The sequence below is a fragment of the Buteo buteo genome, chromosome 6 (genome assembly GCF_964188355.1).
Source record: "Buteo buteo chromosome 6, bButBut1.hap1.1, whole genome shotgun sequence".
NCBI lineage: Eukaryota > Metazoa > Chordata > Aves > Accipitriformes > Accipitridae > Buteo > Buteo buteo.
In genome coordinates this window covers 8,565,095-8,584,473 of record NC_134176.1, presented here as the reverse complement: position 1 = coordinate 8,584,473, position 19,379 = coordinate 8,565,095, and the positions used below count along the sequence as shown (strand labels likewise).

Genomic DNA, 19,379 nt, shown 5'->3' with positions numbered 1-19,379 from the left:
GGTGTGGCACACCGCCACAGCTCCACGAACACACCCAGAAGCTGATGGATTTGTGCATCTCCTTCCATAACCCCGTTAGGCCAGCATTTCCTTGCTTCTTGACAGGTATTGGTTTTTGACAAGGTCAGTTACTGCTAAAAAGGTAAAAGGGGAAATTCAGTCCCTAATCCCGTTGACCAGCTCCGATCTCGTGTGCCAGAGACGCTCAGTGCCTCATTGCCGAAGCAGCGCACTCGTCGGGAGCAGAAAAATCAATAAATAGGCTGATTTTAATTATTAAAGGACAACTTCACCGTTTGCTTGCTAGCCTTCTGGGTGACTCTTGAACTCTGCTCTGTCGAACATGAGATCATTTTCTTTTCGAGGCTGTCAGGGACGGTGCCAGCAAACCTGAGCCATGACTGAAAATGGGCACAACTCCAGCCCGTGAGGCCCTGCTCGCCGCCGGCAGCCCGGGCTCCGTCGGAAGATGCAGGCCGCGGCCTGGCACCCGCCCCGGGCCCGCGGCCCAGCCCCGTGGGCCCCTCCCCTCCGTGATTTTATCACGGCTCCTTCCCCTCCGAGGTCCGTTAATGGCGGCGGGTTCCCGCAGCCGCGGCCCTCAGCGCTGCCCGGCGGGGAAAGCCACGCCCCCGGTGCCATGGCAACGAGACGGGGCTCTCCGCGCGCCCCGCGCCGCCGCCGGGAGCCAATAAAGTGGCGATTGAAGAGCAGGGAGCCCCGCCCCCTCCACCGCCTGCACCAATCCCCTTCCTCTGCGTCGCTTCCTTTTCCCGCCGCCAAGGAGGGAAGATGGCGGCCGGAGCAACCGATGGGGTGGCTGGGGAGGGCTCCGGGGGCGGAGCCTATGGGGGGCGGGGCCGGCGCGGCGAGCACGCGGTGGGGCGGGAGGAGGCGGCTCTGAGGGACCGGGGTAAGGACCCCTGGGGGGGGTTCCTCTGAGGTGAGGGGCAGCTGAGGGCAGGGCAGAGTTTGCCGTGTGGGCGTTGATGTGGGGAAGGTGAGGGGGGGGGTGTTCCTCTGAGGGGGATGGTTTCGGGGGTGGGGTGGGGGGGGTCCTCTATGGAGGGTTGTTGGGAGAGGGAAGGGGGTCTCCTCTGTGGAGGAGGGTGGGTCCTGTGGGTTTGGCAGGGGTTGCCTCTGCGGGGTTTGGGGGGGCCGGGGAGGAGAGGGGTTGCCCGCAGAGGGTGGTTTGGGCTGGGAGAGCCCAGGGGTGCCCCTTGTCCTGACCCTGAAGCTGCTCCTCTGCATCGGGGGCAGACGCCTCTTGGTGCAGGCAGTGTCCTGTGCGGTAGGGAGGAGGAAGGGGGGGCTCCTGAAGTTTCTTTCCCTCACCACTGGCATTTCTTTTTCCATTAGGCTAAACTGAAGCATCTTTTGCTTTGCTGGTAGTGATGCTGTCTGTGTCGCTGGTAAAGAGTGAATAAAAGCACTCGACTTACACTATGAGTTTATTCTTTTACTTAGTGAAGCCTGGAAGCTTAGGAAGACTAACGTGAGCTCTCAAAGCACTCTGAAGTCTCTTTTCCCAAGTAACAAGCGATAGGACAAGAGGAAATGGCCTCAAGTTGCGCCAGGGGAGGTTTAGATTGGATATTAGGAAAAATTTCTTCACTGAAAGGGTTGTCAAGTCTTGGAACAGGCTGCCCAGGGAAGTGGTGGAGTCACCATCCCTGGAGGTATTTAAAAGACACATAGATGTGGCACTTAAGGACATGGTTAGTGGTGGACTTGGCAGTGCTAGGTTAACAGTTGAACTTGATGATGGTAAATGTCTCTTCCAACCTGAATGATTTCTATGAACAGGGCATAAGGGGCTGGTGGAGGGTTGACACTGGCCTGGTCACCCTTTCTAGCTTTGATGCTGTGGCTGGTACAGACTGGGCTAGGGTTGAGCCCGACATGAGGGCTGGGTCAGCTAATTGCTAATTTGGGCAGGCACATCTGATTAGAGTTGTGACTGGCCACTTAGGGGCTGTCAGGTTTAAAGTTAGGACCTGTATTGGCAGATAAAATATGTTAGTTAAGAAGTTACGCTGTTAGGTACCAGCTGACCTCACCTAGGTTTGGTGAAGATGGGGATCTGTTTTAATAATAGTAACAGTCTAAACCAAACCAAAATAAAAATCTGGAAAAGGCCAGAAAAAGAAATAAAAGTTTTGATTTGATTTTTTTTGTTTGGTTGTTTTATTCCCCTGGGAAAAAGTGAAAAGAAACTTTTTTATGTTTCTGAAGAAAAAAAAATTGAGAAACCACTGCTAAAGCCATAATATGTATATCCTTAAATGATGTTTTATATAACCAACAGGTATTTCAAAATATGCTGTGTTGGGGAATTAACTTTTGCCTACAAGATATGGGGAGTAGAATTGTCAGTGCTGTGTTATGTTACCGACTCATATTGGTTACAATTCTATAATTCCAAATTCATTTTCCCTAGAAATGTATATTCGGAAGAATGCAGAAACACAAGGCCTTTTCTTAGTATGCTGGTTTTGGAGTCTGTAAAAACTTTGTTCTCAGAACTAAGCAATGTTAATGCCTTTTATTTCCTAATATTTTAAATGGGTTTTCTGTTTGAGAGCAATCGTCAGATTCAGTGAGGTGTGTGTGCAGAGCAGCTCCTAATAAGATAATTGTCATTGTCGACGGAGTAACTGAAAAGGTTTCTGTATCCCAAGGATTGCTTTTGAGTTGCTAATTTTACATAATGCTTGTTTAAAGTTTACATGTTGGCTTCTGTTTCTTTAGAGTTAAAGACTATGGTAGCTATTTGTGTTTTCCTCCAAATATCTTTTTATGGGGTCAAGGAACAGCCCTGTAGGGAAGGTGGGCCTAGGACTCCTTGGCAGCCGCTGCATACATGGACAGTGATGTGGGGCCTGGCTGTTTCTTGTGTGTTCTCAGACTTTTTGGAAACAATTACCTTATTTTTTGCTATGTAAGAGTTCTGCTGTACATGGGATGATTGATGATGTTCAGGTAGTTTTTTAAGTGCCCTAAGTATAAGATGAATTTTAAATTTTTTTTTCTTTCAGTGTATCAGTCTTGGGGACAAGAGTCCTTTGCTGGGCAGCCCTAGGATCTGGTCTGTACCTGACTGCATGGGAGGTCTTGTGTAAAACCAGATTGCTGCTATGTGCTGGCAGCGCTTCCCAGATGGGTTCTGCAGCTTTGACATGCTTTTACTGTAACTATATATCTAATGGGATTTCTAAGCTTTTCTGAAAAAAAGCAAAGCAGAAGGATATCAGCACTACCTTGCTGATTAGCCATGTTGATGTAAAGTCGCCTGTGCAGACTTTTAGGACTTGGTTTTAATTGATGAGTGAAAAGATGTCTTCTATGTGTGTCACCTTCTCCTGTGTGATGACAAGTCTGTTAGCGGGTTTCACACCAGACATAAAAAAAGAGTGTTGAGACTTGTGAATTGGAGACTTCGCAAGGCCAGGTTTTGGAGATGGGTGTGCTTTGTGACTTGCAAACAATTTAGGTGCAAGGTGGACATTGTGGGACATAAGAAAGGCAGGAATAGAGTGTGTTGCCTATAGCCATGTGGGGTTAGGAAGTTCAGCTTCAAACGTGCCTTTGCGCTCTTCAGTCTTTAGTCTGACCCACTATCCACTTTTCCCTTAGCTCTTCCCCTTCTCGTGTTCCAGTACTATTTCTTTTCCTTTAACAGAAGGGTTACATAAATTCTTGCTGGTGCATTTTCCTCACATTTCTTCCTGCCAGGTCCTTTTCCTTCCCCTTTCTTCCCTTCAAAGCTCCCCTCAGACTGTTCCCTCCTTCCTGCCTGCAGCTGTTGAAGCCCTGGGAAAGGACAGTTCTATTGCAGCACTTTGTACCTACAAACTAAGCGGAGTTGGTGCTGGTTCAGATCTGGCAGAAGCTTATTTTGTTAATTTGTGGGGCTGGTGCAGTCAGCATGTAGAGATGGGACATGTTCAATACAGTCTTTAAAGAAGCTTAGAGCATTTAATTTAGGGTTGGTTAGTTAAATATATGTGGAGGTAACTTGGTGCATGGAGGTGACTGACCAGGGAGTGTTGTATTAGCTTCTAAAATAAATGGAAGGGGGAGGGATTGTGAAATTGTATGTAGAAGGTAGTTGCTTTGGTAGATAAAGCTTTAGACTGGGAGTGAAGGATGTCTGATGCCAAAATGTTGGCTTCAAATTAAATTTCAGTAGTTTGGATGAATTGTTTCTATGATGTATTTTTGCTTTAGCTGACACTTTGATGCAAGTTTTCAACAAAATATTTCAGTGAGAACAAAGCAGGAGATGGGGGTGGACAGCTCACTGGAAAAAGAAAGTAAGCCTGTCTATAGCATTGAAAAAATCATGCTCAAATTTCAGGATAAATACCGAGTAATTTTATTAGGCTGTTCTCAATGTCCCAGCATAGGATATTTTTTCTGTCCTGTTTCCTAGGCCTTACAGGATATTTGAGTGTTTTCAATAATCAAAATACTTCGTAAGCAGTGGCAGGAAGCAAATATTGCACGGCTGTCCATTTTAACAAGTTCACATTAATATTTTCTTAAAAATTCTTCAGTTTTACATGTTTTTATTCTGTTTCATTATGTCAAGTGTTTAAGTCGAGAAGGACTGTTGCATTATCTAGTCTGATCTCCTTTGCAAGACAAACCATCTGTACTGTTGTTTACACCCTTTACAGACTTTACATAAATTTATCTCCCCCTTTCATATTAATCTGAAGGCACTTCTTGCAGACTGTTAATATCTCAGATTTTTGTTATTATTTTTTATTACACTATTTGTATTGTTGAAAATGTTTTGAGGTGACCTTAATGTTTAGTTTCAGACTAAAAGTTGCAACAGATAGAGGAATGGAAGTATTTTAAAACCTCTTAGTCCCTGTTGTTTTGCTCTTTGAGACTTGCTGTTTTATATAAGACTTCACTGTGGGCTTATAAGGGCACTTGCTATTTTTCTTTAATTCTCTAGTTTCCTAACTAAATGAAAACTTATTGAAAAATCAAAACCAAAGGATTCTGGAAATCCTTCGTTTAATAAAGCAACTGAATGTTATCTGTGAAAAAACAGGTGCATTAAACCACTCATAGTTCTTATGCTGGATTAAACTAACTGATTCAAACAAATTAGTTTTAAAGTAAAATGATTTTTTTTGCTGTATTGTTAATCGTATTGCAATTTCTTTTTTTTTTTTCTTCAGCAGAGTCTTCATCTTTTTTCTTTGGTTTTTTTTTTAGTTGATTAGCAACTTTTCACTTGCGCGCCTCTGCAGCTAGCCATAACTACTGTGATCTTTCTTTTTTCCCGTGCCTGTTATTTCAAGGCAAAACTATTGCTCAGCTTCTCATTAAGAATAAGATGTAAAAGTGCTGTACAATTGGTAAGCAGTTAAATTGGTGAAAAAACAATGTAGCATTTAACTAAAATTGGCAAATTGCTTGCTAGATGGAGTTATGTGCTGGCAGTACTTGGAATAGGAAGCTTCAGATATTGGTCATTTTTCAATAATTTGAGAATCTTTTTGTAATAAGTATGTGTGTATGTTTGTTGCTATGGGAATGACTGAGAGAGCTGGAATTAAGTGTTATTATTCCTTTGTGGAATCAGAAGGGACAAGCAGATGGCTGTGAAAGCAAAAATTCTTGTTTAGAAACATACAGCTTTTCTTCTAGCAGACCTGACTTACTCACGTTTTGTATACAGTTTGTGGAGGATTTTTTGAGGTAAGTGAAGTTGATTTTAGTTTATTCAATATCTGTTAATATAGCTAATGAATTTCATGACTCTTGAAAAGGGGGAAAATAGATTTAAGGAAAAATTAATTCTAATGGTTTAGTGTCTTAGGTAACTATTACTGTGTCTGTGTATTGAATGTTCCTGCTTCAGGAATGTTCATAGGAGCCAGATGTGAGTGTAACAGATTGAGAGAGGAAGGGTTTTTTAGTTGTTGGATTTGGTTTGTTTCCCACCCCCCTTTCCTGGGAAAATTTAGTGATGGGTGTTTCTGGACTTGATGCTTGCTGGATTCTTAAAGAGCAAATACAAACGCATAGAAGTCAGTTGTTCCCTGTATGCTTCTGTGTGTGTTGCTTGGAAATACTGGACTCACTTTTTGCGTTGTCATGAAGTCTGAAAGATCGAAAGCTCTGAATTGAATTCACAAAAATGAGACTTCAAAAAAGAGCATGTAACTTATTTTTAAGCTCTTTGACAGATGAGAAAGAAAAAGTTGCAGTGTAGTTGAGTTTGGGGTTTTTTTTCTTCTCCAGTTTTTGGTGCTAGACAGTTTAAGTGAAGGCTGTGATTTTTGATTAATAGTCTGATTTGAGGATCTGAGGCTTTTAAAAGGAAGAAAAAAATGCTGGTACCTCAGTAAAGTTCTTTGCAGTACTTCAGGCTTATTTCCTATGCCTTGCACTCTAAATTTAGTTTTTGTTTCCTTGAATGTTACTGTGTTAGAGGAGACAGCTTATCGTAACGGATTAAAACGAGTGTAGGAATATATAAATGTAATAAAAAGGGTAAGTGCTTTTGAATTGCGTGGTCTAAATCCGGGACTCTGCAGCGCCTCGGGAGTGGTGGTCATTAGTGACATCAAGTGGGCTGAGTGCGAAATAACAGCGTCTCTCCGCCGGACGCCCTGGTGACTTGTGAGATGGCCTTAGCGCACGTCGTCAGCCACGCTGACGTCATGTTTGTGTTGCACCGAGAGATGCAGTCACTGCAGGACAAAAAGTCTTCAGTTCTACGTTGCGGTGACCGATAAACATTCAAACTTGGGAGGGAGGCATTGCGTTTTCCGTGCAAGAGCCTTTGCAAAAAGATGTGGCTGTTTGGAGGTGCGCGCTCAAGTCCTCAGAGTCTTATCCCGACAATTTCAGGGGCGTGGAGAGAGGAAGCCACTTTAAGCTGGAAGCGGTGTTCTCTCTGTGCACACACATACTCTTTTAGTACGGTCTTAATATTGCTTCTGAAACTATGCAGTAAGCTAATGTTGTGTCTTGCTATTGTCTGTCTGGCAATGTGGTATCTTCCAGAAAGAAACGATGAGCCAGCTTATCTCATAGTTGCTTGTTTTTCAGTCTGCCTTCCTATTTGTGTTCTTTGCTGTACAAGGGCAGTTGTGGGTGCCAGGCTGATGAAGACAGTCAAGGTTTTTGCCCCTGCTGTTCTAATTGGAAACTGTTTTGAAAGATAAACTTTATAATTTCTGCTCTAAATATTATTTATGGTAAGTTTATACTCTTAAACTGTTGTGCCAGTATTGTTCTTGAGTAGCTCCCCTCCCTCCTCAGCATTTATTCCTTTGATGTATCTGTAGATAGTAATCATATCCCCTCTCGGTCTCTGTGTTTGCCAAGGTATACAAGGCAAAGCATCTCAGCTACTTCTTGTAAAATAAACAGTCCATTCCCTAGATCATCTAACCCGTCCTCTGCACTTGATTATGGCTTAGTTATCAAGAGATTAGCTTCAGCCAAGGACCCTGTGAAATATGGACTGACTAAAGCATTGAGACAAACATGGCTTGAGGTCAGGGTTATTAAAATGTATAAGGCTCTTGACTTTGCTTTTTATCCTGGTCTTGTTTTGGGGCAACACTGTCTGCCAAAGATATTGGAAAGGTCTTTGTGGGTCTCAGAAAGATAAATTCCCCACCCAGGTCTTATGGGTGCTAACAAAAGCATATAGTTTTTGTTGTGACTTGCCAGCAAGGTTTGTCTGTGTTGCTGCATGCAGTAGGTCTCTTGATCAGAAAGTGGTAGAGTATCAATACCTACATACTTGCTCTTTTGTCCTTCCCTTTTGCTATTCATTTTCTTATTACCGAGTCCTAAATCACTCTCGTAGTGAAAAATAAGTTGAACATGAACTTACAGTGCAGTATGGTGAAAAATCACCATGTACTTGGATGTTATAAAAAGGGAGAAATGATTTTTTTAGTCTGGGTATGGCAGTGGTGAAGCTAGTACTGGAGTGCTATGTATGGTTCAAGTGTAAATACTGTCTAAAGGCTCTTGAAAACAAAGAGCTGAAGAGAGTGCCTTGCATGGGTACAATGTGCACATACTTGATGCTTTAGCATCTTTTATGGAGACTGAAAGGTAAATTCTCTTTACCTCTTGAATAGGATGGAGTCAGCATAGCTCTAAAACCCCTTATTTCAGCCTCTTCTATCCTACTGTTGTCACTTAGATGACATCTTTTCCTTTTGTCTACTACAAAGCATTGAAAATTGAGCTTAGGGCATGATAAGGATTCAGCAGAGCCTCCAGCCGTCAGACTGCACACAAAGAGCATGTTTTGGAAATTGATAGTCTGTGAACTGTCACGGGCACACAAGGATCTACATCTTCTCCTGTTGCTTTGATACTGGAGAGGGTCTGACAAATTACCTTTACGTGGTGATGTTCTGGATTAGCTAAATATAAAAAATGGATATTGTAGGATGTGACTGGCGAAGATACCTTAGTGATCTGCATGTTCCTGGGGAAGCAAATGAGGAAAATGAGAAGTCATTTCCCCTGCTTAGGCTTGACAGATGTTTGTGCTTGCACAATACATCTGGAACTGCAGAGGATTCCTTAGGCAGTGATGTTAGCATGGTGTGAAAAATTCCCAAGCACATGAATGTTGTGTTCGGAAAATAGTGGTGCCACATCTGCACATGTAGGGGAATATCTTCTTATCAGTTCACCAGCAACATCCCTAGCGAAGACGAGAACTGTAGTAGCTGATTTAAGGTTCGGTTTTTAAGCAAAGAGTCTTGTGTTTTGAAGAATCAGCTTTGGTAATGAAGTGTACTTAAGCTAAATTATTATTGTGAAAGAATTTCTAAAATATGCTGGTAAATAAAACATTTTATCTCATTAGAGGTATTTTGGCACCAGTGTGTGGTAGTAGGAGCTATTTTTCCTGCTGTAGCTAAGTTTCTTTATATCCTTTTATTACGGTTGCTGCTAAATTTAGGCTGAAATTTCCCAGGCTTCCTGTGGTGTAGAAACAAATTCTTTGGAAGAATTTCAGCAAAATTTATTGATATTTGGGAAGAATCTTCTTACTTATTTCCAGTTTTTTTTAATATGAAGATGTTGGTACCAAGTGGCACTGTCTAAATTGAAGGAAATAAGTGGTGTTATTTCAGAGTCACTAAATTATACATGTAGCTGCATAAGTAATTTTTTCCTTTCACCTTTCTCTGTAGGGTGGATCATTGGGTTGCCCATTCATGTGGTGGTTTTGTTCAGCTTAAAATGGCCCTGAAAATAATCGTTCTCAGAGTCCTTTCTTGTAATCCTAAACTTGAAAGGACATCAAAGCACTTTTCAGTTGTGGAATTTGCAGGTGCATTGCAGTATTACTGTGACTTTTGCATTTTATCTTGTAGGGTAGATGTTCAGAGCAAGACTGTTTCTTTCAAAAGTCTGCTGCTGACTGTACTTACTAATATTTGTGTACACAAATATTAGTGAGTTGGGCAAATGCTGGTTTTGTTTCACTGATTAAGAAAGTACAGAGTGAATGTTGCATCTTGCTGGGAGTTACTCAGTAAGCTGTTCTGCCACAATCAGGACTAGTAAGTGTTCATAGGCCAGGCTCTTGTTCAAATCCACTTGAACGGATAGCTTTATTTCTGTCTTCTTTATCTGTGAGTTAAACAACTTGGTGCATAGCTCTAGTGCCAAGTCAAACAGCAAGCTGTTTGACCATTTAACAAAAGAAAATGCCGTTAGTGAGGAGCTGTGTGAGGAATAGTTCAGAGAAAGGTATGAACCTTCTCTTAGCTGCTCATGGCTATATTGTGGAAATGTGAATGAAGAAAACCATAATGCTACATGCGGGAGAACATTGTACCCTGCATGTTTGATTTCCAGCAGTTGCTGGCTGTACATAATTGAGAGACTGATTGGTTCTGTATCTTCTTCCCTGTGCTTGTGGTTACAAAAAGTAATGTCAATATGGTGTCTACGGTGGGAGGTGCTCACAAGAGAAAGGAAATGATTTTTCTGTGGTCACTGTGGTCTGATGAGATAAGCACAAATGCAGAAGGCTGAGACTTGGATTCCCTTCAAGTTTTGCAGCGGGTTGGCTGAATAGCCATGGTTACATTACAGGCAGACACCAGGACACAAAGGTACTGTGTTCTGAAGCTATGAGTTTTCTAGCATCTGCTGGAGTTAGGAGCTTTGATGTTTGCGTAGCACTTGGGCAGTGAAGTCTTCTGGAGTGGTTGGATGCACACATTGTCCGCATTCCGTTCCTTGTGGGGGTGTTAACCAGTATCCTGGGTCCCATCATAGGAGAAGGTAGTTGTTAGAGAAAGGGTGAGTGTTGCAGAACTGGCCATCACTTCCCTGGTAGATACTTACCCCTGTTTTAGAAAGTGATCTGGATGCCTCACCCCATATGTTGTTAGCATGCTGGCCTGGAGTACAGCTTAGGCACTGTCTGTGCCTGGGAGGAGAGGGGAGAAGGGAGGAGCAGTAGGCACAAACCTCATATTTGACCCCCATCTCAGACTTGCTCCAGTGTAAAAGCCAAGGCCCAGTGCTAGGACAGTTTTCCTGGCAGCTCTTGCCTGTTCTGTGGAATCCACCTGAGGACACAGAGTTTGTTGTTTACCTGTTCAGAGTCCATGAGTGTGCAATTTAGATATAGATCAGCTTTCACAGAGGGTTTTAAATACAGTATTCTTTACAAAAATAAAGGAGAACATACAGAATTTAGAAGTATCTGTTTCTGTAATTTAACCTTTACCTGGGAATCTTTTGGATCCGAATAAAATAGGATTGCTTCTGCTGCAGCTTCTGTCAGCTTGATCTGAGAATAGCCAGATCTGAGAGTAAAATAGACTATCTCTTATCCTCTTACTACTCTGCAGTCTCCTTTATTGGATGACCATCAACACCTGGATGCAATAACATCCTCTACCTGGTGAGGTCACTACTGGGAAACCCCCCCCTCACAAGAAACTTCTCAGTTGGATCCAGTTGCTCATGTCAGTGTGATTTTGGTGACAGAGAGCTTGCTTTGCTGCTCCTCTGTTAGTAGGTCTGTGTCACTAGGATGGAATTGGATGAAAAGAGAAGACTGAAAAAGGGAAATTCTCAAACATGTTTGAAATAATGTCTGACACAGCTTCTTAGGGTATTTAGAAACTATGTTTCCCATGTTTTATGTTAGGGTCTCCTAAATTGTTCTGGAGAAGGTAGTTTAGCTATCTGAGCATCAGATTTTAAAAATTTTTGACTTAAATTTGAAGCCAAAGTTAGTAATTTGAGCATTTTCATAGTTTTGTATGGTGTTTTCTGGCCTATTTGAATTTTTAATTGTATTTTGGATTGTTCTACACTTAGATTTTTCTTATGATGGCTTATCACCTGGGTCCTTTGCAGCTCTTTACCATCTCTTTGGTTCATGAATTTATATCAACAGGTTTTCAGTTACTCAACTTTGAATGTTAATTCATTGCAAATTGGACCTGAAGGTATGCCTAAATTTTCTAAATCTAGCCTGCCTCCACCATATTTTCCAGTGTTGGATGCAAAATCAGAATAGGTCGTTCTAGTTGGAATGCAAAATCTTGTACCAAAAAGACTAATTTTTAAAGTTTTCTTTTGATGAAAATATTCAAGGTATGGTTTTTATGGTTTATGCATTTAAAACTGTGCCTCATCAAATCCAAAAGTTGTTTTTGTGTTCTGTCTCTCTGGATATCTGGTATAATATTCAAAAAGAGGTTTTGTTTCTGTATTGACATGAACACCTGCTTATGCTCCCAAAAGGCAAGTACACAAAAGTTGCAGTTTCCTTTTTTTAAAATTATTGAACCCCAAAGCAGTGAGCACCTGTGACTTTTTCACTCTGTTCTCTCCTAGTTCTGACTCTTTATTTTTTTCCTCTAACCAAAACTGTTGTTAAGGCCATTTCCTTGCTTCTCTGTCCCACCTACAGCTCTTCTCTCCATTGCTGAACAGGATTGTACCCCCAAGGGCTGTACTGGTGGGAGGGTAGGAATTGATTTCATGAAAGGCAGATGCTTTGGTAGACCTAATTTTCTTGCTCTTCCCATAGACTTTGTTGTGGCAGTGTTTTATCTTTTTCCTCCTTTCTGCTCTCTTGATAGAGTATTCTTCTCTGTACTGCAAATGCAAAATTATGTGGAATTTTTTTCTTGCTGTGCTTTATGTTTGGCAACTAGATGTAGCTGATTCGAAAGGATGAAATAATTCTCTTGGCAGTTTACATCTTGTCTCTGCACTTTAGCGTAGCCTCTCGCGCATCTTATTCCCTTCCTGCTGGATAGACTAAATGCTATTCTCTTTGCCTTAAAATAGCTTTGTGGGAATGCTGGAAAAACACCTTATCTCTCTGCTTTGGTAAAATAACAAAATAAACTATAGAAGTTTGTGTCCTGCAGAAATTATGCATGCCTGATGGGTGTTTTGTGCTTCCCCTCAGTGTTTAGATCATGTGGCTGATCCATCTTCTGTTGTGAAGTGGTGCCAGTGAGGAGAGGTCTCTAAAGGCATTTTGCATTAGTGAAGTGCAGTGTACTAATGCGTTCTCCTCAGCCAACCTTGCGCTTTGCATTTTTGTTTTAAAATGCAAACCACATGTAATGTTGCATGCATGAATTGCTTTCCACTGCACAGAGCTCCAGGTTTGTTCTTGGTTTGTTCTTGAACTTTTAATAATCGTGAAAATAAAGGGAGGGTCTGTTTGTATTGTTTATAGTAGAAAAGAACAGTGCAAGATTTCATCTACTGCTGTTCAAATCCCTTGCTATTTTTGGTATTTGACCTCTGCAGAGAAGATTGCCAAAACTACAGGTTGTTTTCATTTTTATTACGTGTTTCTACCCTCCTAATTTTAAGTTACTCTTATGTTACTGATTAAAACTTTGAGGCAAAGTTCCACTTCTCCTACATTTTCCACGGTGTTTTTCAGAGTGGTAATTTTATGTTGAGCTAACATTCTCTTTTGGAAATGAGAACTATGCAATTTGGCAACATCTTGTGTACACCACTAAAAGGAGAAGGAAAATGACTTAGGAATTGTTGGTTTATTTTTTTAAAAACTTTCTGGATTGAAGAGGACTCGTGAGTCTGTTGGCTTGAGTTGAGACTGCAACATTTAGAATACTGCACAAAGAGCACAGCAGTATATGCCGAGACAGTATTAAATGTTTAGTTGGTGTGGATAGGTGCTTACCTTTCATTGTCATTGGAAAGGCCTGCTTTCGGCACCTCTGGCTGTTTGCTTCTAGTCTTGCTGTGTGGTAGTTTCCACGCTCCACAAGTGAGAAACAAAGGTGTCTGAAAATCCTGTCCTGCCTCTTTGGCATCCTTTCCACTTTGTGCCTTCTATTCTAAAAATCAAGCTTTTTTCTTTTTTAAAGGAGCCTAATAGGATGCCCTGGAGGTCAAAATATTTTAGGTTATTTCAGAGTACTGTATTTATTCTGAGTTCCCAAGATGTAAAGAGTTTTGAGTGTCCTTCAAGAAGCTTATTGTTTCTGGTAGTTGTGATATCAAGGACATGTGCAGGAGTTGCATATAACAGTGAAGTTAATTCATAGAAAAGATCACATGAATGTAGTTCCAGAGGACTAGATACAATAACACAGAAGTTTCGGGGTTAATTTGTAAAAGGTGGCTTTACCTTGTTGAGGGAATGCAGATGTGAGGTGCAGCTGTTACATATGAGGAATGGTGATCACTGAGGATGGGATTGGACTTCTGTTTCAAACACAAGTGACTAGCCATAGCTGGACACCTTCAGCCAGATGCTTGTGTGTCATCCAAGTGGTGGTGTTCTCCTGGATTTTGTCTGGTTTGAGACTGTAGATCCAGAGTGTGGGCCATTGTGAGTTGGAATAAGTGGAGAACCTGAATTTAATTAACTACCTTACATTCTGAGCAAAGGAGGTACCTTGGGGTAAGAGAAGTTTTTGGCCAGCACTCTCTGCGATTTCTTCTGAGACTGGAACTGTTCAAGAGCAGGCTGGCTGTGCCCTACAAAGTCTTTGCATCAGACAGTTTGTCCCATCAGCATGAGCAGTTTTGCTCATTGATCATCGCAACTGGCTGTTGTGCTATATCCAAAGTATGTCAGATTTCAAAGATACTGACCTTGCCAAAGTCTTCTTTGTGGCAGAAACAAAACAGATACCTGTATTGTTGAAGTTAAAGAGTGCTAAACAAAAAGCGCTTCACTTCTGCGGTGCAGAGCACCATGTGCTATGTAGGTGGCTGCAGTCCAATGCTTAGTTATCTTCTATTGTGTTTGGAAGACCATTGTTTCCTATTTGTCTCATAAATTTAACACAGATCCTATTCCTGCCATTTAAACTTTCCCATCAAAATACAACAGTGACTTCCCCTTCTGAAAAGGAAGGGCTGGCAGCTACACCCTTAAGTTTGAGCATGAATTGTTTATATAACCTTCAATCACAATTTCATAATAGTCTGAAGACTTTCTTAGTAGGGCAGACATTTTACTGATTTTTTAGCAAAAACCTGCCTGCCATCAAATGCAATTTTAAGGCTTCTTAGTTGTTGCAGTGGAAATAGAATTGAAAACTGTACCCTCCAGCTTCCTGATGATATAAATTGCACATCTATCTGGAAACATGAACAGCATTTTCTGGTATTTCAGAATAGTTGTGCCTATGTCATTTTGGGGGTAAAAGCTTAAGAGCTATCTTGGGCTAATTTTATTTCTCAGAAAATATTATTAAATCTGAATGAACATGCTTTTGCAGACTCTGGCTTTTTACAACTTCTGGGTACTTGCAGAGTTCCCTCGCCCTCCCCTTCCCAGCAGTAAAAGCTCTGACATGAGTGTTGTAGAAACTGCTCATTGAATAATATTCTCTATCAAAGTCAGTAATATTTAAACAACTGCAGCTTGCTTTCCAAATGGATGACATTTGTCAGGAACATGTCTGTCTGAGTTTACGTGGCCTATTGAGTATAAAAAGTATGAATATTTAGAGCTTGAAATTCAGGTCAGTCTGGAAAACTACATTTTTCTTACAAAAAGTTTACAGAGAGAACCCAATTTTTTAAGTAGTTATAGCACTACAGGATAGCTGGGCTGTGAAAACTCCTTTCTCCACCTTCAAGCATGTGGTTTTGAAATGGCATTTAAATAGAAGCTTCCATTGTAATTCTTCAGTAAATTGGATTAAGTAGAAGTTGTCCTTATTAATAATATTAAAATATTTTATTTCTTAAATTTAAATTATTAATTTGCATGGGAGTTTAATGTTTTTGTGTTTGAGCAGTGTAGCAAGCAGTGTTTGAGAACAGTTTGCTTTATGTAATAGTTCTAGTAAAAGTTTGTTCCATTTGAGGACATACCCAGAAAAGTAAGGAGCAAGCTCTGTGGGTAGGGTTGCACGCAGGCTAATGCCAGAAAACATGTTGAACTTCTTCTCTTCAGAGGGGAAAGGAGTTTCCACAGGATGTCTGCGTTTTATGGCAAAAATTACTTGTAGATGTGCTCTGAAAGGTTGCTTTGATGTAGAAGATTAACCTGTGGACCTCATTGTCAGGATATTACTGAGGCAAATAGCTTAGTGAGATTACTTGTGACTTGGGAATTAAGTTTTTCTGAGTATGCCTACTTAAGCTGTTTTTTAAGAATTTGCTCGTTTGTCACATGGCATCATGAATATTTTTATGTACCAAATAGGAGGAGGGAAAGCAAAACCCTGAAACTACAAACAACACGAAGAAATAGAAAAAGCAGAATGCAGTTTTGTCATAGCAACTTTTTCTTTGTTGCTGGTCTCTCATGGACCGTTAAAATAATTACCCTAAAACAAGTAATACATGGAAACTTGCTCATTCCATCTGTAAAAATCCAGCCTGAAGAATTTGCAGACAAATTTACGATGGGACAGCTGGAAAAGCATGAGAATATTTTCTTGCATTCTGGTCTGACTGATTTTTACTCTGTTTCTGTTTGGATTGTTTAAAAAGGGTCCTTTCATGCATGTAGTAACTAGGATTGGGTGCTGGCCTAGTCCTTAAGGAAAAAAGGAGATTTTTGAGTACTGCTTTATGCTTATTTGCATTACCTGAAATATTTGTACCAGTGAGAAGTCGCTGGAGTGTTGGCGCCCTAGAACCTGGTGTGATTCCCTCAATGTTTGTTTGTTTTAACACAGAAGAGTACTCTAACTGAACCTGTAATTTTAACCAAAGTCATTCATGTGGATGGTTATGTTTACTTAAACATAGCCCACCTACATCTTTCTTTTAGAAATAGTTGTAGCGTGTGAACTTACTAAAACCATGTATTGTTTATGATGGCAAATATCTCATTTAAATTTAAATGCTTCAGTACTTTTTCTGACTCTAAATTGATGAAAGCCTTTACTGCAATTACAGAATTGAATTTTCCTTTGTGTTATAGAAAAGAGAACTCTTTTTTTTCTTCTTTTTTTTTTAAGGGCACACCATTGTTTTAGAAGAGAACCTATGTCTGAGAGGATTGAGAGAATATTTTTTAATTTTGTTTTTGCTTGGTAAAATTTGAATTTCTGTGCATCACTGAAATAGTATGGGTTTCTAGGAGGGTTCAGTAGTGCCAGGGAAGAATTGCCTCTGAAGGGAAGATTTGTATCAGTTGCAGTAAGAGCCAGCATTATGTGGTTTTATAGGAGGCTCAAAAAACGTTTAGATTCTTCAGAGAATTGATGAAAATGCCAAAGGTGCTTAATTCCAGTGAATTCCACTGATGTCATGTAGCCTGTTTAGGCTGTGGTATGCTGACAGGTGTTTATGTGCATCATTGGGCACCTAAATACTTGTAAAATTTATCTCATCTGGCCATTTCAGGCTGTAGTTCTACATAATTTTGGTCTTGTTCTCTGCCTACCCTTTGCGCATCCCCCAGCAGAAGAGTTCACTTAAGAACTGCAGCTGTACTGATGCAACTATTTGTGGGCTGTGCCTCATAGCAACTTTTTAGAACAAAAATTATTCCTCCTTAGGTAGTGGTGAAGACTTCATTTTCTTTCTACTTGTGGAGAACATCACTTCACTATTTACTTTATAAAAATAATAAAGCAAATTTAGCTAAGTGATTTTCACAGGATTCACAGACAGACTATTTAATCTTTTAAGGGGATTACATGATGTAGTGCTTACAGTCACTAGAGACTGAACTCCTTAACTCGGGGAGCCCTTTCCGGTTCTCCATTTCTGTAAATGAAGTTGTAGTAGGTAGGACGTCAGGATAATTGAATTGTGACTTCATGCGTTAACTCTCTGCAAGGTGCTTTTTCATATATATTTTTAAAGCTAAAATTATTTCAGAATGTTATACTTAAAACTCACCTTGGATTTTATTTATTACAGGTTTCTGACAACATTAGGAACAGCATTTGAAATGACTGCAGTAGAGAAGATTGAGGAGCAGCTTGCTAGTTTGCGCATAGCAAAACGTTCTACACTAAGTGAGGAACCTGCTTACTTACTGGATATAGACGTTTCCAAACCTGCTCAATCTGAAAGCAGTCGCTATGTGGCAGTTTCGTGTTCTAATAAGTCAATTAGGGTATATAACAGGGAAACATTAAACTTCCTGCGGGAGTACAGTAGCCGTCCTGGGATACTTAATGGAGTCAGATTTGCACACACATGTGACAGCATAGTGTTTTCCGCATGCAGTGACGGTACAGTAAAATGTTGGGATATTCGTGTAGCAACTCAGAAAGCCGTGCAGGTATTTAGTGGCTATCCTTCCAATGTTTTCATCAGTTTTGATATCAACTGCAGTGATCTCATAATTTGTGCTGGAACAGAAAAAGTTGAAAAGGACACGTTTCTGGTGTTCTGGGATGCAAGAGGCATTACAGACTGTGCCAGCACAACTAAAGAACCCTTGGGAGTCTATTCTGAAAGTCACAATGATGATATCACTAAAATTTGTTTTCATCCTATCGAACCTAACTTGGTAGTTTCCGGGTCAACTGATGGGTTGGTTAATGTGTTTGACATTAACAAGGATAATGAAGATGATGCTTTGATATCAACTTGCAATTCAGATTCATCAGTAAGTTTTATTGGCTGGTCTGGGAAAGATTATAAACAGGTCTACTGCATGACACACGATGAGGGATTTTGTTGGTGGGACATTGCTCAGTTAGATACCGAAGAACCAATAACACTATTGCATGTTCTGGATGTCAGAGACACAGTCTGCATTGAAAACGACAGCTTACGTTACCTGGTAGGTGGCTTGTACCACGAAAAGGCAGACAAACTCTTTCTTATTGGAGGAACATCCACAGGAAACATTCACCTTATCAGCTGCAGCACTGAGGGACTGAGCCTGGTGGGTACCCTTTGTGGAGGACACTCCGCCACTGTTCGCTCTTTCTGCTGGAACCTGACAGATGAGTCTCTGTTGACGGGTGGAGAGGATGCTCAGCTGTTGCTATGGAAACCCAGAGCTGTGGAAAGGTCCCTCGCAAAGAAAGCGTCTATGAAGATTGCTTCTTCTGTGCAGAAGAGAGTAAGGGTTCACAACAGCTCCCTCAAAAGCAGGAAAAAGTAAATTTCTGAAAGTGGGAATCTCTGCTGCGTAGAGTTTTCCTAGTGTTTAATCCTTCAGGCAATACTTGGCTGTGCTTTATTTGGAGGTATTCTGTGGAAAGAACTATGATGCTTGATTTCTACCTGGGAATGTATTTCAGTCATCAGAAGAATACCTTTTTTTGGTTTTTTTAAAGTTGCTAATATTAATCAGAAAAGAGTAAATGTTTGCTCTCGAGTTCTTGAACAATAGATCTTAAATCATATTGTATAAAAATGTTTCTGTAGTTGTTTAATGTCTCAGCCAATGTTTTTAAGGGGTATTATAGGCCTGTGGCTTGCATAATTTGTTACCTTCCCACTGAAATTCCCTGGCATGTTTTAAAAGCTTTTGTATTTCATGCTGTATTTTGCTTTCTTTACAGAGAACTTAATGAAATTGCTCAATATATTAAAAGATTTTATGTCACATCTTGATGCCTGAGGGAATTACTTCTTAACGAAACAGAAAATAAGTCCTGTTTTGCACTGTCATATCAATGGTTTATAATAAGGTCATAAAGAAGCAGTTGATAGCACCATATTTTTCATACCAAAGATATGAATGTATTCAACCAAACAGGAACACATGATTCCAAGCAGCTAATTTTTAAGTGTATGAGAACTGTTAAACTGGCATTATTTAGGGCATATTTCCAACAAGAAAATACCCAAGAATCTTGCAACCAGCTTCATTCCCTCCTGGTAAGTGCGTCTCAGGGGTGTGTACCTGGAAGACTGGGGAGATCTTTAGTAAGTTAAAGAAATTGATAGGTATAATTACA

At 40.7% G+C, this 19,379-nt stretch overlaps 1 protein-coding gene across 2 annotated transcripts; it reads left to right on the top strand.

Moving 5' to 3' along the window:
* Positions 1–811: 811 nt before the first annotated feature.
* On the top strand, positions 812–19,026 carry WDR89 (WD repeat domain 89). 2 transcript variants are annotated; one of them, XM_075031048.1, is made up of 2 exons: positions 812–913; positions 17,377–19,026. In XM_075031048.1, the coding sequence occupies exon 2, from the start codon at positions 17,408–17,410 to the stop codon at positions 18,575–18,577; it is 1,170 nt and encodes a 389-aa protein (XP_074887149.1). In that variant the 5' UTR covers positions 812–913; positions 17,377–17,407; the 3' UTR covers positions 18,578–19,026. The 2 variants fall into 2 exon arrangements, with proteins under 2 accessions (XP_074887149.1, XP_074887150.1); XM_075031049.1 differs by having other exon boundaries at positions 876–943.
* The last annotated feature ends 353 nt before the right edge of the window (positions 19,027–19,379 follow it).